The 23,631-nt window shown below is 39.9% G+C and overlaps 1 protein-coding gene across 1 annotated transcript in view; it reads right to left on the reverse strand.

The window, feature by feature from the left end:
- Window positions 1-5,604: 5,604 nt before the first annotated feature.
- Window positions 5,605-23,631, reverse strand: part of SAMD5 (sterile alpha motif domain containing 5) — a 56,432-nt gene continuing 38,405 nt past the window's right edge. Inside the window, exon 2 of the mRNA XM_072718862.1 lies at window positions 5,605-10,521. Coding sequence (XP_072574963.1) covers window positions 10,459-10,521 — 63 coding nt within the window. The 3' untranslated portion in view covers window positions 5,605-10,458. The remainder of the gene's footprint in view (window positions 10,522-23,631) is intronic.

Raw genomic sequence — 23,631 nt, forward strand, 5'->3', positions numbered from 1 at the left:
ATTTAAATCATTGTTTAAGGACTTTTTACAAGCCAGGGACCTCCATGAGATATGGAATACAATGAGCCAAGTATTACCAATATGTAATATGTGCCTATGGGATAAATCATGCCAGAGACCCACTGGAGAATAATGTTAACACAGACTCACCTACAAAGAGATACAAAAGAAATTCTTATTCTGAGTCCAAGGTGTTTAAAGACAAAATTAGCACTACATAATTATCGATAAAGTAGAAGGACAGAAAGAAAAATGAGATGGGTGGTCACAATTCCCTTGTAACTTGACAGCCAAGTGTATTTCATGGACTTGAATGCACGCATTTTTACATTCAAACATGTGAAACCAGGGTGGAGAACAATAGGCAGAGAACTACAGTTGATTTTGACTGACAGCTAGTGATACAGTTGCCATGTGTGCACATGTGCAAGTGTGGCTGCCACTCCCGGTGGCATGGCTGCCGAGCTGCAAGGCCACAACATTTCAGCTAACAAACCACCCAACGGCCATTTGAAGAAAGAATGAGTTCCTGTCTGAAAACCTGTGGATGACTTCAGATGAGATCAAGAAAATGCCAGCATCCAAACTCCTAAAATGGTTTGGATGAGATATAGAGATGATGAGGCACTCCGAGACGGTGTCATTAACAGGGCTTCTGCTGGTGACATCTTGGGTACAGCAGCAGTAGGGATGGGAGGGACCTGAATGGAAAGTGATTCAGAAGACTCTGCCTACAGAAAGTCATAGGATTACCTCACATTAACTTCGTGTAATCTTCATGTATGCCTGAGTGATAAATCATACACACCTGTGTATAAATATGTCTAAGATACTTTTGAGAAGTTGAAAAAAAAGAATCCTAATTGAAAACCATGTTGTGTAAGAGGTGAACTGGAACCATTCCTCTTGCTCACCAGTGGTCTTGGTGTCTCTTAGACTTGATGGAACACAATCTACTTCATACCTTCTTCACCTGGTCTGCTGACTTCTCAAACACCCTCTCTTAGGAGAAACACTTACTCTTGTCCATCTGCCCTCTCCTACTTCTTCATTTGTGATCCTTATGTTTGGTCCCATATTGAATCTGGCCCCATAAAACATAAATGCAGGTTAAGAGAATAGGCTTGGGGTACCTGGGTGGCTCATTTGGTTAAGCATCTGCCTTTGGCTCCGGTCAGGATCCCAGAGTCCTGAGACTGAGCTCCATGCTCTGCAGGGAGCCTGCTTCTCCCTCTTTCCTTGCCCCTCCCCCCACTCCTGTACATGTTATCTCTCTTTCCCTCTCTCAAATAAGTAAATAAAATATTTAAGAAAATGAAAGGGGACAGGCTTAAAGTTACACTGTTGAGAGTAAAATTCCAGCTTCCCTAAATAATGGCTGCATGGCCTTGGGCCGATAAACAAATCCCATCTTCACCCCAGCTTCCTCATCTGTAGAATGGGAAGAATGATGGCCTCTTCCTCTCAGGGTTGTTTCGGAGATGAAACGAGAAAATACATGTAAAGTGCACATGTCCTGAGCATACATTAAATCACATTAAATGTCCTTTTAAGTGTTGGCAACTCTCTTTTTAATGTTGTTTTGTAATTCACTCAGGAATGTAACCTTTTTTCTAATGTATCTTGAAAACATTTTAAGCTCATGAGTCACAAGCCTCTCCCGTGTCCCATCCCTGCTCCCTCCAACCTGCTCAAACTGCATAACTGACATATGGGAAGAACTCCTGTTCCCCAACACAAGACTCTTTATGGGTTATCTTACTTGTTAGCACGTTCAATTTCCTTTTTTTTTTTATTAATTTTTATTTTTATTTATATATGATAGGCACACAGTGAGAGAGAGAGAGAGAGAGAGAGAGAGAGAGAGAGAGAGGCAGAGACATAGGCAGAGGGAGAAGCAGGCTCCATGCACCAGGAGCCCGACATGGGATTCGATCCTGGGTCTCCAGGATCGCGCCCTGGGCCAAAGGCAGGCGCCAAACCGCTGCGCCACCCAGGGATCCCAGCATGTTCAATTTCCACAAGACTCTTCGAGGAGGCATTATCAACCTCACTTTTCTGATGGTGAAACGGACTGGAAAGGATTTAGAAACCTATCTCAGGTCACAAAGCCAGATGCTGGGGTTTGGGCTCTGCATTCCAGATTTTGAGTCCAAAACATTCATGTTCTTCCCTCCCTTCCACATAATGCATGCGTATCAGCAGAAGTAAAGAAAGACAAGGCACGTGATCACCACATGCTTATCAGTTTCCTTTAAGTCAAGCAATCATGGCAACATTCCGCAGCTCTGTGGGATCCAAACCCAGGTCTGAACAGCCTGGACTCACACTTCTTAATTTCTCTGCTCTTTTTTTGCTTTTGCATTGGTTAGAAATTATTCTTATCAGAATAATAGTATATAAGAATATTCCTATATGGAATTATTCTTTTAAGAAGAAATAATTATGTCCTGGGACAAAACCACGGATTCACACATTTATATTAAGAATATCTAAGAGCAAGTGTGTCTAAAATGCAATCTAAGAGAGAAAATGTTTGTGTAGGGAGGGTATCAAATTATGTTTGTATTTTGTCTGGCAGCATACCATACACGAGCATGTATGCCATAAATACGTTAATCATTTGATTAGTTTTAATTGCAAGAATTGATTGCTATTTTATTAGCTTTAATTGCAAGAATAGATGATATCCCTCTCTCAATTCAGATTAGGAAAATATGGCCAAAAGAAAATTGTAATTCAAATAAGTGCCATTTTAGGATTTTCGTGTGCCTTCACAAATTACAACATTTAATACATTCCTGTAAAAGACAGCCTACATGAGTGTGTAGAATTTTATTTTATGAATTATTTGCATGTACAGTTTTACACAAAGGACAACAGGAAAGTCAGAGGAGCTGAATAACAATAAAACCACGTCCCAAGGTGAACTTCTGATCAAGAGAAATCTGGTTTGCAGGGTTTTGAGGTGAAAGGCATGCTCTCCTCCAAACACAAAGGCCACAATCGTTCCTCCAGGTTCTCAGAGAGCAGGAAACGCCCTGCTAGAACCAACTCACACAACTGCAGGGCTCCATTTCCTTAGGCACTCAAGAAAGTTCATTTAGTCCTTCACTCATTCGACAATATTACCTGGTCCAGAAAATGCACCAGGAATGAGGCAGGGACTCGGCGAGGAGCCACATTAGTGGGGGCAAGCCAAATGGGCTCACAGCCTTGTGCAAATCAGAGTAGAAACCAGATCGCATCACTCTGTGACTGTCTTCTGGAGAACGTGACCCCCACGGGAGGGTCTAGGCAATGCTGTGCACTGGACACTTGCAAAGATCGGAGAGCAGCAAAGATGTTAAAGTATGCGACTGGACAGGCCCTTGCCAGGAAAACCAAGCCTGCCTGGAGGGCTTCTGATTTATTGGGTAGACTTTAGAAAAAATTAAACGTATATTCTTCACTCAAAATGGCTGTCTTTGTCAATGTGGTTGTGTAGATTGATTAATTTCCAAAATGAAGTTGAAGTTAAATTGATTGAGCTCAACGGATGTAAAAGAATGCATGCTGCATATATACAGTTTGCCACCAGTGCTCATTATTCAACCAAGAAACAGAGGACATTGCAGACATCCTGTTAAGGGTGCATGGATATATTTTAAAGTGGATGAGGTTGGCCAAAAAAGTGTCCATAATTGCATGAATACACTCTGTCCTCAGGGTGACTCTGGGAGGGAGAAAGGTAAGTTTTTCATTTAAAATTGTTCAAGAGTCCTCTTTTAAATTAAAAAATCCTCAGTGGAGCAGCATATGGCCAGGAATGAGACAAGAAGGTATTCATTTTCCAGATTCAGATGAAAGACTTTAAAAGCTGCTTTATGTGAAGTGATTTTATTAATGATATAAACCATCCCATTCTTTATCAAACACTCCTTTCTTGGGATCTCTACTTCATACATGCAACTCTCCACTTAAAAAAAAAAATACATTTGGTGCTGCCTGCCAGTATCATTGACTTCGCTAAATATGCTTGCTAGATCATGGAAGACTTGAAGCATAAGATTTCAGAGCTGAAAGATGAGGCTTTCATGCCATGATGTTGGCTCCTGCAGAGCCTGGGGGCTGATTGGAGTCTCAGGGTATGAACAAGTATTCTGAGGCTGTCTCTCAAAAACCACGGCTCTAATTTGAAATTAAGGCCAGCCTAGAAAGATGGGTCTCTTTTGAAGATGCCACAGATCCCTTTCGGTTACTTTCTAGAATCTGAGAAAACACCAGGATTTAGGGGCACCTGGGTGGCTCAGTCAGTTAAGCATCTGCCTTCAGCCTAGGTTGTGATCTCAGGGTCCCAGGATAGAGTCCTGCATCTGGCTCCCTGCCCAGCAGGGAGTCTGCTTCTCCCTCTCTCTCTGCTCATACTCTCACTCTCTCTCTCAAATAAATAAAATCTTAAAAAAAAAAAAAAAAAAAAAAAGCTGGGATTTAGAGGGTCTGGGAGAACAATGGTCTGTCACAGCCCAGTGTGTGATTGCAGGCGTGTCACAAATTCTTGGCTCCTCGATGCCTTAACTACACAGTTTCTGAATCAGATTATGCTATCCCAGCCAGGGTAGCTTTTCACTTCTAAAATCCTAATTCTATGTATTTCTTCTTAATATTTACTCTATATCTTTCTTGCTTTAAATTTACTTCCTTCTCACTTTGAATTCAGTGGGAATAAAAACAGCCATTCGTCATCACCAAACATATCACACATGATACCATTTATGCAGAACCCATAACACTACTACAAAACTTTTTGGAATGAATGTTTTGGGGCTGCCTAGCCTGTGCTAATTATTGCAGTAAGATCTATATGTCTTGGGCAGCCCGGGTGGCTCAGCGGTTTAGCGCCGCCTTCAGCCCAGGGTGTGATCCTAGAGACTCGGAATCGAGTCCCACGTCGGGCTCCCTGCATGGAGCCTGCTTCTCCCTCTGCCTGTGTCTCTGCCTCTCTCTCTCTCTCTCTGTGTCTCTCATGGATAAATAAATAAAATCTTTAAAAAAAAAATCTATGTCTTTATTCCATTTGCTCCAGGTCCTGGAGCCAGAAAGCAGTGAGGTAGGATCTGAATCCAGTAGTCTGGATCAAATGAGTCCTGAGATGCCGCATTTCTGTAGAAAAATCACAACCACCTTCAGGTGATGGATATTCAAGGCTGTGGGAGCCAGAGCAGAAACTCGACACGTGGCCCTGCCCACCCACCACCTACCATGTCCCACTGCCTCACCTCCCACTCTGGTGAGCAGTTCCGGGCACAAAGTTACAGCCCATCCCCTCAGGAGTATTTTTTTTTTAGTGAGAAGCGGGGTGGTGGGAAAGGAGAAAGCAACAACATATACATATATAACAATCACACAAAAGCATCCAAGCACACATCCTAATGATCTATTTGCATTTTGCACAAGGAGTAGGGAGCCTTGCTTCCTTTCTTTCAAGTTGGAACTCTGATTTCCCATGCTAACCATAATGCTACATTACTGTAAACATTTATGCATCGTCAATTTAAACAACACACATACTCTATGTCATTCATCAAAATGTAAAAACGATCACAAAAGAGGCCAAGGCGGAACCGCTGTGAAAGCCGTAACATTTATTGAAGAGCGGACATATGTTTGCAAATCACAGCGCTGCATGGGCATACAATCCGTGGTCCATAATGCCATTCCAAGTAAGCTTTAAATAGACCCTTCTCAGTCCCTTTTAAAAACAATTAAGAAAGTGGGGGTAAAGTGTCAGTTGCAATTCCATTTACAAAAAAAAAAATAAATAAATAAACTGCAGCATTTATTTAGAATGAACCTGTGCTCGGCTACTTGCAGGTACACATATTGGTTATTTGGACCTATGCACACATTCCCGTAAGGTAGAACTTTTCCATGAATAATGGCTTGAGGAACCCAGAGAATCTCAGAATATTGTCAAGCTTAGAGAACATGGCAACAACAGCAACAGAATTTCTACCATTTGTCCCAATTACTACACATCACTTTGCCCTCAAGATATTCAATTCAGCATTTTATTTTTGGAGTAATAAAGGAAAAAATCATCTGACAAAGGGCATGACACAGAATGCATCTATAAAAGACACTTCTCATCTTAAAGTTGAAAAGCTGACTTCCTTTTGTTCCAGTGGAAGATATTTTGGCCAAATTGTAAAATAAAACAAAACAAAATAAAACAACCACATCACCCATCTTAATGTGGAATTAAACCTCCCATTTTCCTCTAAAAGTCATCTTTTAACAGCAATAATAAAAAACAAAATTTCACTGCCAGGCATTTAAACAATTTAAAGGAAAATATCTGTTGGGAAGCCAAAAATAAAAAAAGTTATGTTATTTATTGTTCTGAACTACTTTTTTTTTTCCTTTCATGGACATATCTAAAACAATTATCATGGAGTAGAAATTTGATTTTATATCTTTGGAGATTCCTACTATGAAGCTAAAGAGTATTTTTCCTTTTTGTTGGGGGGCAGGGGAAGAGTATTTTTCCAATCAAAGAAACTGCAAGTGTAAAACATCTGATGTAGGACTATCTGATGGCCGCTGGGATTGCTAAGAGAAACATTAAAAATTCTAAAAGAGAAAACCTGACTGATTTGCTTTGCTCTGCACAACGTATTTTGTTTAATACATTTCTTACACCTTTATTCAAAGCACAAGCTGTCAGCTGACTTCTGAGCACTCCCTGAACTTGATTGGCCCTTGATTTGAATACAGAATTGGCAATTTCAGGTCAGGCTCTTGCTCATTTCTTGTATACGTCTCTGGACATTATATTTTACTCTTTCTCCTTTATTTACTTTGAATTCAGAAATCTCCTACCTGAACATGATATTTTGATATGTAATTTAATATTACATGTAAAAATTTATATAAATCAAATATTTCATCTAAAAATGCAATTTTATTTGACCTCTTTTTTTTTTTGTTCTTCAATGCCCACACAAGGAACCTGTTTACAGAGCTCAGACTCTTCACACTGCAGAGAACAATCCAGATAAGCTCATCTCAGTTTTCTGGCGGGTGCTTCCTAGGCACTGGTACATCTGGCTTTTCTTCACATAGAAAAGTTCGCTGATCCACCATCATCTGCTTGGTATCTTGGCTGGATTTATCCCAGAAGAATCTATGGGGGAATGCCCACTTGCACTCCTAATTTGTAAATCACAGTCATAAAATCAAAGGAAAATGCACATATGCTACCCACTAATTCGTATACCAAATTACATATCTAAAGCTATAAAAAAGAAGACAGTTGAAGAAATACCTTCATATGTATCTATGTGACCATTTCCTCAGCCTTGAGAAGCGCTGGCCTTACATATTTGCTCATTGTTTTTAAAAATCACATTCCTTTCATTCAATCAATAAACATTTAGTTCACTCCTGCTGTGAGTGGCCACTGTAACCTTTCTATTCCTTTCTAAAAGAAAGCAAAGGGGCTTTATTTAGTGGGTTTAAGGCAGCAGTAAGAACACGTCAATTTATGCTTGAATTTTTCTAGTCAGTTTTAAGGTGATCTCTTTCATGTAAGAGGAAAGAAGGAAGGTCCCAGTAAAGAAAGGAGGGAGGAAGGCACTTAGCACTTACTATGTGTCAAGCACAAGGCCAAGAACTCTGAGGCTGTTTGATGCAGAACTATAGCAGGTATTTATTTTTCTCGTCTTATGGAGAAGTATAAAAGGCTTTTGATGAGTTCAACAACTGTTCAAGACCACTCCCCATGCTACACTATAGTTTATGTTCTAAACAGATTCACCACCTGAAGAGGCAATCAAAATGATTCCAAAATTTGAATGAAGATCCGAGGAACTCCAAAGTCAAAACTCAAGGCTTACTGTTTGTATTGTTGATTTCACAATACCAAGATGCTGGAAATTTCTCGAGATTGAGAAACCACTTGAATACAGCTATTCTAATTTGCTTCAATTCCTTTGGTGGGAAGGAGCCCTTGCATTCCCCTGAACCAAGAAATATTTTATGTAAACAAAATCTTTCTTTCTTCATCCCCCAGCACTCTAAGATGAACCGAACAAAGATTTTGCTATACCCCTCCAACTTCCTCAATGTTATGAAGTAAAAAGTCTCTAATTAATGTCTCTTGATGTTCTAGGAAATACAAATCAAGATACTCCTCTAGCTCTGATAATATATTTGTCCCTTAGCTATTTCCTTTACTTTTATCTATGAAAGATATCATGATCTAAAAATGTAAAAATGCTACCAAAGTTACTCATCATAAGAGTAATTACCTTCAGATACAATCCATGGTAAGACTACTTCCTTTCTTTTACATTCTAACTCTTACCTGACCTTGCTGTAATGGAAAAGAATCAAGGGGTTCCTTTCACACTTCTCCGCTTAAAGCTTTCTCTCTCTGGCTTAGGTAAGCAGTCTTTCAGGTCCATTGGCTATTTCACCATTTTAGATTGTGATTCTTAATTTAGGTAGAAGATCATTATTTTCAAATTCCAATAGCAGACACCAAGAGATTTAAATTCAGCAAACTACACTGAGGTTAGACATTACACAAATAGAAGATAAAACCTGAAATCACCAGAGTCCCCTTTTTTTGGTTGCAGTGGATTGCATTATAATGCCAGTGGTGAAAATAATAGATTTTTCAGATAGTGGGTCCTTTCTAGCAACAGTTTAACAAATGCATGTAAATGCACATCTGTGAAATAAATCTGCCACAGATGCTGCACCTGGAAATGAGGTCTTGAACAGGAAGCCATTTATTATCACAATAAATTATATCTGTAATCTATCCAGACCTCCCACTCCTTAAGAAAAATCTAGCTTGGAAATTTGAAAGACTGGTTCACTTGGGAAAAAAAAATGATGAAAGGTTGATTGGAGTTTAATCCTTACTTATCTGCAAACTACACGTGGTTTAAAGGACAACTTATACATGCTTTCAAGCTTAATTTCCTTGTGTTTGCATTTAAGAATGAGACTGATTTTACAGTGTCTAAATTAATCTCTAGAAGTAGATAAACTATGTAAACCTCAGATTTTTAGAGCAGTATTGTGATAAAATTGCCCTTGGAGACCTTAACTGCTCACCTAGGGACCAGCATGCACCAGGAAGAGAATGAATGTAAATTGCTTCTCCTTAGAGTTTCCTACACTGGAGCATCACAATGCTGATGTAAACTTAAACAGATCCTGTGTACTTCCAAGTAGTGCAGGAAAGACTCTGTAACAGGACTGTGCTCATGGGCTTTCAGAAGCTGCCTGCCCCGGGAGCCTGTGACATACCTGGATCTTCTTTGATAATTTCCTTTAAGTTTTTGATCCCATCAACAGGATTCTATTTTTAAAAATATTTTATTTAAATTCAATTTGCCAACATATAGTATAATACCCAATGCTCATCCCATCAAGTGACAGGCTGTGTTTTCTAAGCAGAAAAACAAAAAAACAAAAAAACACTACCTGCATCCAAAGGCAAGAAGAGAATTAGAAATCCACCAGATCTGTTGTGACTTCCTTTCCCCACTCTATTCCAACCTCCTTTTGGGCTGTGGTCCTGCAGGATCCGTAATGCCCACTGCCATTGCTTACCTCCCCGCCCCCCCAAGCCTGACATCAGAAGCCTGGGGGTGAGGTGGGGTGAGGTGGGATGAGGCACAGCACTGGCCACAGCAGTTCCCATGGAGCAAGGAAAATGAGCTATCACATTCCACAGCTGTTCCTGCTCAGTGTCTGTGAGAGCAAGACACTGTTCCTGGTCCTAATGCTAGGTTAACCTTCAGCCAGGTTAAATTAAAAATGAGAAGTCAGAAAAAACTGTTTGCCATTAGTGATGTTCCTCAGTTCATCAGCTTTATGATCCTACCGATAGACAAAATAACAATGAAAAGCACCTTAAAATAAGAATTCCGTCACCAAACCATTCTATATAGAATTAGATAAAATACCTCAACCCATAAGAACATGGTCCTCTATGAAGTGAAAAAAAAGGATGTTAAAATATAAAACTAAAGCTACTAATTCTCAAGTCAAAGGCTCTTATGGAAATAACGTAATGATGAGCTCATGCCAGAAACCTGCTTTGTCTTGTATGACACTTAAACTTAGTTATCACCCAAATGCCTCAGCCAACCTCATTTATTTTTATCAAGAATTCAGAGAATGGAGGGGAGAATCCCCAAAATAGGCAGGAGACCTGATCTCAAAACCTAACTCAGGACTTCTTTATGTATGATGGTTCACTGCCTCATTTCTAGCTATCATAAGTTAGTTACCCAGCGTACTAAGTTGATTATTCCAGATTTTTTCCAAGCAAAAAGTTAAGCTGATGAGTATTTCCAGGGTCATCATCCATTTCCCTTTTTGAAAGAAGGTTCTAAATATGCCCATTTCCAGTCTTCAGGCACCTCATGATCCTCCACGAGTTCTCAAAAATGATATCTAGCGGTTCTGTGATGACTTCGGCCAATTCATTAAGTACTCTAGGATGCCAGCCATTGGTACCTGTGGATTTGAACATATCGGGGTTATTGAGGTTCTCCTTTACCCATTCTTCCCCTAGTCCATCATGGATTCCTGCCTTTTTTTTTTTTTTTAAGTAAACTTGACGCCCATTGTTGTGCTTGAACTTACAACCCTGAGATCAAGAGTCACATGCTCTACCAACTGCTACTTCTATCTTTAAGTCACTGTTGTCCCTTTTGGGTTACCACAGGAATTTCAAAAAAATAGCTTTAAGTCTCTGCTTTTTGTTTATCAATTTTCTCTTGGAAGCGACTAAATGAAAAAAATGTGTTTTATTTTTCTCAAGCCTACATCTTGTTTTAAAGTGTTTCATTCTTTTTTCCTTTTGTGTTTCTTTTAAGAATATGAAAGTTAAAAAAATTTATTTTTCAAGATTTTATTTATTCATGAAAGACACAGAGAGAAGCAGAGACATAGGCAGAGGGAGAAGCAGGCTCCCTGTAGGGAGCCTCATGTGGGATTTGATGCAAGGACCCTGGGATCAGGACCTGAGCCAAAGGCAGAGGCTCAACCAGGTGCTCCATAAAAAAAAAAAATAATAATAATAATGAAAGTATACCTTGCAACAGTTTGTCTCCCTAAATCACACCACTCCCTACAATTGAGCATCCTTAGTAACAGAACAACGGTCAAACACTTGGAGACATTTAAAGGCCACCTATCTCGTGCTCAGAGGGTACAGATCTATTCAACTTGTATCTGCAGCGCTAATTCCAAAAGCACTTTCTGAAATAAAAAAGACTCAAAATCATCTTTAATCCGAATCATTCGTATGCATAAACAGTAGCTTTTTCACATAAGCACATAAAAAGCATAGTTGTGTAGGAGCTGGAAGAGAGGAAGAAGGATTTCTTCTGAAGCATCACTCTTGTAGAATTCATCTGTTGTGGTGTGGTCACCTGTGCCGATGTTCTGGGATTGCTATTACACTAATTATCACCGAGCTCTGATAGGTGTTGACAGTTTTAACCCTTTCGTTGTCACAGTGATTCCTCAGAAACGGAAAGCCAGCTACAGATTACAGTTTCCTGCCCATATGTTGCCGTATGCCCCAAATCCCATGACAGATCGAGAGTAGACAGAGGGGAGGAAGAAAGAGCGCAAAGGAAGAAGGAAGGCACCTGAGTCTTCTGTGTGATTTCTATCTGACAGGCAAACTGTGCCACTTGGATTCAACTGTGTACTGGCTTCGTTTTGTTTTTCAACTCGGAAAGCTTTTGGTAAAGGTTGAACCAATTTTGGTGTCTTTTGTTTTGTTTTTCTAGTTTCCATCTCTATAGCCTTACCCCCAATTTCCTCTCTTAAAGCTGTGTTAAGCAAAAAAAAAAAAAAAAAAAAAAAAATCATGTTGCAGACATCATTAAATGACTCTTTTAAAAATAATTCTGCACATTTCTCTAGGGTACAACAATTTGTTTTAGCACATGCCATTTCACCCCTGCTCAAATAGCCACCTGCTGATGGCAATATGTTAACTAATATGTCATTATTAATTAGTTTGGGTAATATCATCCAAGAACTGCATCTAAATGGAAAGAAAGTGTTACCATCTATCCTCAGGAAGTTTCTTTTTCCAGGGAATCAAGCTCTTTCTGGGCCCTTTTTTTTTTTTCTATATCACTAATACCATACTACTAATTAATATATTCAAATAGTCACTCAAATAAATTCATATCTAAGCCAATGCCTCTATTAAAATCACCTCCTGTCATGAACTATGAAAAAGCAACGTTCATTCTGTCTTGACAAACTAAGTTTTTTTTCGGGGGGAATGAGGGGAGATTCTGTAGAGGGAAGCCACCCTAATATAAAGTAGGCAAGACTATTTGTTTTTTAAGATTTATTACTTATTTGAGAGAGACAGAGAGGGCATATGAGCAGGGGGAGAGGCAAAGGGAGAGGGAGGAAGAGAATCCCAAGCAGACTCCACACTGAGCACAAAGCCTGATGCAGGGCTCGATCCCACGAACCTGAGATCATGACCTGAGCCATAATCAAGAAGAGTCAGATGCTTTAACCAACTGAGCTACCCAGGCGCCCCAGGACAGTCTGGTTTTTAATGCTGTAATAGGTGAATGAATGGAAAGGCATTCCACCAAGAACCGTAATGACTATATACTGCGAGGAACACATTTCAAACAGAAAAAGCAGAAAGAGCTTCAGGTTACAGCATTAGGAGTTTCTGAGATGGCAGGAGGACCACAGCTAGGATCAAGGAAGAGTCACAGAGGGAAGGAAGATTCTCGGAAGTCTGCCCATGCCAGATACAGCTCTGGCTCAAGTCAGAATGATGGCCTCACCTACCTTGAAAGGTCATTTTTATTCTAGGAAGCTCTGAAAGTAAAGAAAATGCCTTTGGACAGGTTATCACCAGCAAACACAGACACTCTCCATATTAAACTCCTCTAAAGTTGTGGACTATGGAATCATTCACAAATCTCACATCAAGCTGACAGCCTCCGAAACCCCCTGTGCCTTTGGTTCAACAAAAGCAAATCATATTCATTAAACAAGCCCAGCCTTGCATTTTGCTATTCTTCGTTCTTTGGGGGAGAAGGTAGGAGGCAGACAAGCAGGATTTCCGCAGTTGGGTCATGGAGAGTTTCAAGATGTGAGAGAGTCACAGAGAGCAGTAATTAGCCGAGCACATGTTGCTTCATGATCACAAGGAAACATCACTAATTTCCCTGTTACAAACATGGCTTCATGCTCTGGCAGCTGACATGCAAAGTGACATCCCTGCTTCTGCTCCTGAGAGATCCCACTCTTCATGTGGAGTAGAAGTGAACAGATTTTTTAAATTCTGGCCAGTTGTAAGGAGAAAACCACAGTAAGTCAGTCTTATGGGCAGACAGGCATTGCCAGTCTGGCCTCATTTCACAGAGTTGCTCTCCCCCCTGCACATTTTTCATATTTCCTTTCCCCCCTAAGTTACATGGCATATGCCTACCAAGAAAGAAGCTCTTTCTTCCCTCCACTAAGAAAAAGAATAATCTGTGTATACGTATTTATAGGCTTCTTTGGATACGGTACTAGGTTGACAAAAAAATCATACATAGAATTGTCTCAACTCTGGTCCTTTCTCAAAAATCATGAAAGCCAACCTCAGGTACAAGAAACAGCAGGTTATATTTTTGGTTCTATTAGTGCTCTTTGGAGTTTTGCTATTTTTAAGGATGATCTGTGAAAAATGAATGTCAGTGGTTTGTTTGTAATGTGCCAAATTATATCTCCCTATTTCTAGGGAAACACTGCTAAAAAAAAAAAAAAGTTTCTACCCTAGTTGGGCTAATTCTTCCCCAACATGCCTTTGATCAAGACCACTCTCAATCAGAGTTCTTACATTAGGCCCACACAACAAACCTAATTCTTGAACTGAACTGTGAATTTTTCGGTTTTACTTGTCCTAGGCTATTATGGGGAATGAGAGAGATGGGGGAGGGGGAGTCTTTCATTTCACAGATACTTGGCAATTCTAATCTATGTTAGAGTTCCAATCTGAGAAACAGAGAGAGGCAGCAAAAGTTATTTAATGAATAAAGATACTATTGTCCTGTGGTTAAAAAGATTTATGAGATTACATTTTTTTCTCAGTTGATTATTCTGAGTTTTAAATGATTTGAAGTCTGTTTCTCTTTTTAGCTGGTGATTTTCCCCCCTAATTAAAGATAATCAGAGTTATATGAAGGCTACTCCATTTAAAAATCATTTCTCCATTATGTTATTATTCTAAAGGATATAGCTCTATTACAGACTTAGAACCAACAGACCGAAAATCTCTATATTGGTTGCTGGATAAACACACAAAACTTTAGTAAGTGTATATAAATAACTGATGTAATTCCTGACAATGAGGTGGTGAGGGTGGGGACAACTCTCAGGAAAAAATTAAGATTCAGTACAGATACTACCTTCTCTCCTTCTGGATGACACAAGGGGTGCGAAGCTGAATCTTTGGGTGGTCGGGTGACAAGATAAAGGTGTTTTGTTTTGTTTTTTTACATCATGATTTTCTCAAGCGAAGTTTACCAACATTCAGCTACATCACATTGCTTCTCATTATGGAATCAAGGATGGTTAGAATTTGCTTAGAGAGAAGGGCTTAAATACAGCCTCATTTTAACTGTAAACTCCTCCAAGGGCAGAAAATCACATTTCATATTTCTTTTTATCTCCAGCAAGAACATATATATACACATATACATACGTGTGTGTGTATATATATATAAAAAATGTCACACATGCTACTACTGCCAATTGATTGAATCATCTACAGTATAATTTTTATGTATAATTTCTCAGTAAACTAAGTTCCTATTGGAATATATTAGTCTAGCAAGTCAGCATCCATGCCCTTTTTCTGCTAGAGGAGTCTTACAGGGCAGATTTCCCAGGGATTTAGTCCAAGACTAAAAAATGTTTGATCTACTCCAGAATGATCTACGTATATTTTCTTTTTCTGCCTTTAAACGCAAACACCCAAATGCTACATAAACTTCTGTACAGTTATCCTATCTGTCTTCATCTGTGGTGTGTCTTTGCAAGGTACTGACTACCCACCCAGTCCCTGGAAAAAATTAAGTGGGACAGAAGAAACCGCACTGCTTCTCACTACCTCCTCTGGACCCACATGGGTTCTCAACTTCACTTGGGGCTTTTGTGCAGGTTTTCAGCAAATGGAAAGGACACCAGAGATGCTGGAAATGTTCTTACCCGCTTATTATTCAGCAAACTCTCAAGAACAAACTCAGAGGTTAAAAGACAAAAGCCTCTTTGTTTATACTATCCTCAGGGCATTCACCGATTTTATAATTTCTCCAACAGAAGAGCTAGGAAAACTCCAGCTTTCTTAAAAGCACTTGGTTATGTTCATCACCGAATATTCTGAATATGCTAAATTCCCACACACTGAGCCCAGCCCTCAGGGGGCTGTGGTCCGCTGCCCACCGAGTGGTAGCAAGTTCCAGGAGAGCAGGTTCAGAGGCCCTGGACGCCCTCACCACCTAGAGTGAGCCACATCTTATCTCTACCAGGAAGAAATTATCAAGATTTAACTCCTGGGAATTCTGTATTGTTCTTGCAATAATTTTATAATAATTAACAGCTGTCACAACATGAAGCTGGGGGTAGGTCACTGCACTCTGAAGAAGGAAACATGGTAGCCGGAGGGGACAGTGTTTTTAAGAACAAAGAGGGAGCTTGGGCATATTTACAGACTGCGTGGAAGGATTCCATGGAGAGAGACCAAATGCCAGAAGACAAAAGGATAATTATGGATCAGAATTATTATGTGGGATAAGAGTAGATCCCCCAGGGGAGGGATTAGTCTTAAAGGGAAGAGGGGTCATTCCTCATCAGAAATAGGGGGAAAAACAGATGGGCAAAGATGCCAGTACATTCTGAAGGGAAGGACACAAAGGGAGGGAGCGAGCATGCACACAGCTTACTAGCTCTTGGGAAGGGCCAAGTGGAGGCTCTGAGGAGCTGGGGGTAAGAGGGGCAAGGGTAGGGTTTTCAGCTGCGGGGAGAAGTCTACAACAGCCATCGAGGGAACCTGGACATGAGATCAGCCCTACAGCTGCCCAAGGGCAGACTCTATGGAATTATAGCAAAATGGGCCCTTAGAGGTTTTGTTTATGCTTCAAAGCCTCCAACTACCACCCAAAATCGTGATCAAGACACAGGCCTAGAAATGAGTGCTACAAATCCAGAACAGAAATGATGAAAATGTTAGAAAGTGCTGAATATCAGTGTTCTGGCCTCCGGCACAGCTCTTCAAAACATACACGGTGGGTCTTTTGATGAAAGTCCTGTTGGTGAGGGTCTCAGTTCCAGCGGGCTGGTAGAGCAGAACACCAGCGACTGGCTGGTTCATAAATGAAAGATATTTATTTCTCACACTTCTGGAAGCTGGGAAGTGCAAGATCATTGCGGCCAGAGAGTGTCTGTTGAAGGCCCTCTTCTTGGTTCACAGCCACCATCTCCTCGCCGTGCCCTCACATGGCAGATGGGGTGAGGGAGCTTGCTGGGGTACCTTTTATAAAGGCACCCGTCCCATCCTAGTGCTTTACCCTCATCAATCATCTCCCAAAGGCCCCACCTCCAAATACCATCATACTGGGGATCAGGTTTCAACCTAGGACTGTTAGAGAACACGTGCAGTCTACAGGAAAGTCTGTCTCTAACCAAACTCATGTGCTACTTACTCACTGAAGGATTCTCATCTCTCTCTCTCTCATCTACCTTGTCATAGTAAAACCATCTATTATTATCTACTAATGGTCTGAGGACACCATTAGCACTAATCCACTAACCCTTATTACAATTATCACCAATATAATTGCCCCTAACACTATGTTTATAGTAAATACTATGAGTATTATTTTAAAGATTTTATTTATTTATTTATGGGCGACACAGAGAGAGAGAGGCCAAGACATATGCAGAGGGAGACGCAGGTTCCCTGCGGGGCGCGCCCAATGCGGGACTCGATCCCAGGACCCCGGGTTCACGCCCTGAGCCAAAGGCAGACACTCAACCACAGAGCCACCCAGATGCCCCAATACTATGATTATTATTACCTCCTTGTCCTGGCAACTGGGAGCAACTACTATTTATTCAGTGACCTTCCCCTGTGCCAGGCACTGTGTTGAGAACATCGTGTCTTTACGCATGATCTCCCTTACTTCTCACCATAAGCCAATGTAATGGCTAACATGCATCCAGTTTCATAAATGAGGAATCTGAGGCTTTAACGTGTAGATAACCTGGCAGAGTCAAAGGGCTAATCAGGGGCAGACAGGGTCTGTCCAACCGCACAGCCTCCCCTTACAAAAGTGTGTCTGAACTCCCCATCAGTTTCAATTGGGAATGTATAATAAATGAGCAGCGTTCCCCAAAGTTCACATCCCTTAGAAGGTGAACTTAGAAATGAGGCCTCTGCCGAAGGTTGATGTTCTCGAGATAAAATCATCCTGGATTAGGGTGGGCCCTGAATCCAATCACTGCGTCCTTATGAGGACACTACACAGAGAGACCTACAGAGAGGGGAAGTCCATGTGAAGACAGAGGCAGAGAACAGAGACATGCAGCCTTAATCAAGTCATGCTCAGACCCCTCTGAAAATGGAAGGGGTGGAGGATTCTCTCCTAGAGGCTTTGCAGGGAGCATGGCCCCACCAAGACCTCGACGTCAGACTTCTGGACTCCAGAAAAATGAGAATAAATTTCTGTTGTTTTAAGCCATTCAGTTTGTGGCACTTTGTCACAGCAGCTCTCAGAAACTAATACCTTTCACAGAAATATAGAATTTCTCAAATGCTCTTAGGAATATTTTTAATCACTTCATTGTTTTTGGCATTACAGGCAAATGTGACTTTAGGCAAAAGCTGTTTTTATTCAGAATATTAAATATTGTGCATAATGCTTAGATATTATATTTAATGTCATTTATAATATATAAGGAAAATTTTGCTTCTTCACATTAAATAAATTATGTATTTAATTATGTAAGGAAAAAATGACATAAAAATACATTAAAAACTATACACTGTGTTTAGACATGGACTCTGTGTATATTAAAAAGCAGACTGAGGCTTAACCATTTGCTACAGCATCAAAAATACAAAATAATCAGAATTTGAAATGATTGCTTTTCTTCTGTTTAATGTCCAAGGTTTATTTATTATTTATTTGAATAGTTATGATTTGCTTTAAGTCGCAAGATAAGAGAAGTTCCAGTGGCTATTTGCAAGTATTTCTCTATAAATCACATACTCTATTTGTGAATATTTTTATTTCAAGTTCAAATTGACCATATTTTTCTGTTTTGATAAGTGATTGATGAATGAGAATTTAATGTGCAAGGTAAGCATATTTGATCCCTACAAGGTTTTCACTTTAAAGAGGAAAATATTTAAATAATTTTCATTGATACATTTAAAGACATATAGTAAAACAATAGTGATTCCCAACCTAGGAAACTTTTTTGACTCCTCCGGCAGCTCAGAACTCTACAGCTGGAAAACACTGCAATATTCTACATTAGCAGTTCTCAAACATTTGCTTCCAGGATCCATTTGCATTTTTAAAAGCCATTGAGGGTTCCAAAGAGCTTTTGTTTATGTGGGTTATAACTACTGATATTCATTGTACTTGAAATCACAACTAAGGAATGTTTAAAATATTTAATAAAAACAGTAAATGCATTACATGTTAACCTAAATAAGATTTTTAGGAAAAATGCATTCCTCTCCCCCCAAATTAATAAGAAGAATGGCATTATTTTACATTTTTGGATATTTCTTTAATGGCTAGTTTGATGGAGTGCTGGGGTCTCACATCTTCCACATCTGATCTGTGGCAATACTTTTTTTTTTTTGGATGAGGTGCCTAAGTAAAATCTAGCCTCACATAGATGTGTCATTGAAAAAGGAGGATTATTTTCATAGTTTTAGATAGATAATTGTAGGTATTATTCTTGATGAGATGCCAAAACCTGACAATAGGCAGTTGTCAACCAGTATCTTAAAAGCCCCAGTGTGAAATCTGAAACCACATCAATGACCTTTTCATAATGTCTACTACATTAAAATCACTGGTGTATTTTCTGTGAATGGATCTCTTCCCATATATGATTTTCCCACATCATGCATTTCATCATTTGGAAAATGGCAGAACAGTTCCTGGGCTATGCAGATCTTCCAAATATTAACATAAATCATATTCAATACCAAAAAAGTAAATTTTTTCATGTCACCACCCAATCATCAAAAAAGCCTTCAAGTCCTGGGAAACTGTCAATCTCACTGTGACCAATACAGGTTTTAGAAAACGGAATTTTTACTTGAATATTCAAATTTTATCATCAACGACAAATATGCCTTGCTCAATATCAAGGAGCTATCTCCTAAATATCCAAGTCTAAATACCATGGTTTGTTTCTCAGTTACTCTTTCAACTGAAAATGATGTTCCATGAATAAAGCAGCCAGTTGAGCTAGCAACTCCAACAACAGCAGGTGTGGTTTGCAAAGAGACAAGGTTCACAGACACTTCCATTTGCAAAGGAAGTCTTTATGGGTCTGCAGGAGGGAGAAAAGAAATCTCCTACTCTCTATGTTCTTGGCTGAGAAACCTCCTGTAATGAGAGACTAACAAGAGAAAAACAAATTTAATTTAATTTTGTGTGTATGAAGGCCCCAAAGATACGAGAGCCAAAGATGCAACAAAAGCAGGTAGATTTTATACCTTTTAGAAAGAAACAGTAAATGTGTAAAGAATGGACAAGGCTAAGAGAGGTTTAGGCTTAGGGTAGAAACTTAGTAAAGAAGTAACAAGGTTTGTTTATAGAGCCTCTTGGCCCTGAACTCCCTCCCTATCTCTGGTGATAAGAATGGCTCCTTTCCTCCTGGCACAGAGAGGGGACCATTCACATGGAGATTTATTTTCTGCTTTCAGAGAGACAAAGGAAGTCAGAGCATCCTTTTTTGCATAAACCATTTCTTATGGAACTTTAATTCAAAGTAATCAGTTTGCCAAAGTGGTACTATTTGGGGGCACCCTGCCATCAAAAGGTTCTCCTTTTGTTACAGAGAATATTTTTTTAAATGTACACAGAGATTGTGATTTAATAAATTTACTAATTTATATTGCTTCATCAAAGACATTTTAAGGAAAATGGCTTTGTGGAGGGGGCATGTATAGGTAAGGAATACAATAAACCCTAATAAATGGCAAAGATTGTCACAGTGTTACTAGGAAATAATTATTACCTTGTAGACTCACACTTTGAGACCCAGTGCTCAATCACACTTCCAGATGCAAGAGACAAGGTAGAGATCACAAAATCAACACCAGCAAAACTCTGACCAACTTTATCAGTCCAGAATATAATTCTGCCCTTTGAAATAAAAGCTCCTTCCTAGTTATTGTTCTGTATTTACCCTTCTGGCTCCCCATTTGCCTTAGCCCCATGAAACTGGAAAGTCTGGAGCCTTCCTGCCATGAAAGCAAGTTGACTTTCCTCTCCAGTCTGGTGAGAGAGATTGCAAAGATAGCTGGTCGGAGGGGCTGGGGGTGTCTCTAAGGGACTGTGCCTGCCAACTTTCACAAGAGCTTTTGAAGTGACTTGGGCAATTCTGAACACAGCCAGCCTGCCGCATCAAAATAATTGTGCTCTCCTGGCATCCCATCCCAGCTTCCCGAACACTGAAGCATGGCCTCCACTGGGCCTTGACCTCACCTGCCAAATTGGAATGAGCAGGGAAGCAAGGCAACTGTCATAATCCTCTTTAGCAATTCCTCGAAAAGCATATTTGTATGTTTAGTGGCAGCCAGAATGAAGGACTATCCAGGGCATCTGTGCTGTTTGCTATTGCTTTACTTTTTCTATGGGTTTGGCAAGGGAAAAGAGGGACACTCTCAAATGTCCCACAAAGGCTACATGCTCTGATGCCATCATTCAGAGTCTCCATGACCATCAGCCAATTGCTTTAAAGGAACAGTACTTATAAAGTCATCTGAATAATGCTCAAGCTGCTGGTCTTGTCCAAATGAACTTGGAAGACACATATAAATGGGTTACCCAAAGCAGCAAAATATTTAACAGGACTGAGTTCCATCATACACTGAAAGTTTTTACCACAACATACTTGCTACTATGAAGTGATGGTTCCAAGTTTGAGGAAAAAGCCCAGATCAAATGACCTCACAGTTACAGTACAAGGTAGCCTAATGTCACTTTGTCCAGAGTAAGCCCAGGGGGCCATGTGTGTTTATGTGTGTGCATGTGTGTGTGTGTGTGATGCTGAAGGATAGGGATGCAGGATGGAAAACACATGAGGGTATACTACCTCAAACCAAACCAGCCAACCCTCCAGGTATTCCTCAATAGCCATCCATCTCCTTCTTCTGGGAAAGAAGTGAGATCCTCTGGGGGCGGGGGTGGGAGAAGGGTTGGAGAAGGGGAAGGGAGGGTGATAACTAGTGTAGGAGCAGAGATCCAGGCTCAGAATCTGAAATGAAACCACAGGTTTACGGCTTCCTGGATGGGAAGCCTTGGGCACATAACCTAATCAGTCTGTGCTTCAGTCTCCCATCTATAAAATGGGAACAACAGTAATACCTGCATCTCAGACTGCTGTTATGAGCATTAAACAAGCTAATATTTTAAGACTATTTTAGAACAGTATCTGGCAAAGGTAAGCCCATATCAGCATCTGGGTGTTTTTCTAACATCTACCCCTTTTATAAAGGCAGGAAATTCTGTTTCGTCGTTCCATCACTGAGTGATATAAACCCACCCCTAAGGAGGCATAGATACTTAGGCACATCTTCAGGAAAAAAAAAAAAAACAGAAGGATGTGCGGTAGCATTAAGTTAGTCATCCACAAATGTTATTAGAATAAATGATGAATAATGTGTATGCTTTAAGCACTGTCTAGCCATTAACTTTTAAATATTTCATTTAGCTTTGTGAAGCATGCCCTATAGAACATAACTACCTCAGTAGTAGTTCTTAGCTTGTTCAAGCATAAAGACCTCTTTAATTATTTTAAAAACACAGTAACATCCCTCCACATACACACACACACACACACACATACACACACAGGGCATGTGAATAAAAAAGAATAATTTTACTGGAATATTTTTCTTATTTTCCCACTGCCCTTTGATTGAGAAAAAATATTGCTTATTTAAAAGTGACCAAAAACTTAAGAATGCTTTCAAATACATTTAAACAAAATGTATTGTTTACATAGAGATCCACTGAGAATGTGTAGTACCCAAAGAGGTCCCAAGACTCTTGTATTAATTCCTCAAGGGTCTGCGTTCCTTGGATCAGGAGCCACTTCGAATCATCAGAAACTAAAATCACATTCTTGAAAACATCCAAACATATTAAAATGAAAATTGGTTAGCCAAATGATAGTCAAAGCCCCGAAAACCCAACTTTGATGTCACATGGGTGGTCTCTATGTTCTCGCCTTGGTTAGCCTACGCCAGGCAAGACTCTCCAGCAGTGTTTCAAGAAGCAAAAGGGCAACTTTTTTTTTATGTCTTAAATCAGAAGGGCTTGCCTTACTCTGTGCACAATCTTCCACAATTGGGCCTCACAATGTTTCATTGTTTACTCCTTCAGGAATCCAACCCACTGCAGCAAAGACGTGAGACAGAGAAACAGATAATCCCATGTAGTTTCTGCAGGACCTGTGCCTGTTTCCAGAGATAATAGAAAGGACCCAAATTTCCTGGAACTAATACAGTTCCATGGAAACATCCCCAAGCAAAAACACAGAGGCTCGATGGACTGGATATTGCTCAGAAAATTCAAAAGCAGGATAACGAGGGATTTTAGAACTCCCCCTTCTCCTTTTGCTGACAAGAGTTTCCCCCTGCATGACCTGGAATGCAAGCCCAAAAGCTGAATTTTGTCCCCCAGATAAAGCAGTATTTGAAACAGTCATATACATCTGCTGAGATCATGGTTAGGAGCAACTTCTTTTCTTGTGTGCTTCTCATTTTCTTTGAGGCCAACTGGAAAATAACCTTTCACATTGCTGCATTTTACTCTCCCTTTAAAGGAGGAGTTGTTTTTATTTTAGGACATAATGTGCAAAATCATGCTATTTAACACTACATTATATTCACAGATCATGAAAGTTAAATAAAGACACCTTGCTGATTTCTTAATATAGATTCAGCTAAGATTAGTTATGCATCTGCCACCTTAACATTCAGATTGGGGGGGGAAAGCCTTAGTTAAAAATCACACTTGCATTGTAAGTGCTTAGATTTTCATGGTTCATTTAAGAGCATCACAATCAAGAATTTAATTATGTCAAAAAAAAAGAATGGTGTCTTCTTAACAGGCAAGATTACATCCCCCTCCACTTCTCCCCCCCCAACCCCCCAAATGGATCATTTTCCTTAACCTCTATGGACTTGTTTTCTGCCCTATGAAATAGGGCATTTGGCTAGATGATTTTAAGATAGCCTCTGGTTCTATCATGCTTTGGATTTTAAGATTTCTAAAGAACAGACTGACGAGGAGGTAAAGAGGAAACAGAGCTAACAGGCTATGGGAA

This window comes from Vulpes vulpes, chromosome 1 (genome assembly GCF_048418805.1).
Source record: "Vulpes vulpes isolate BD-2025 chromosome 1, VulVul3, whole genome shotgun sequence".
Classification (NCBI taxonomy): domain Eukaryota; kingdom Metazoa; phylum Chordata; class Mammalia; order Carnivora; family Canidae; genus Vulpes; species Vulpes vulpes.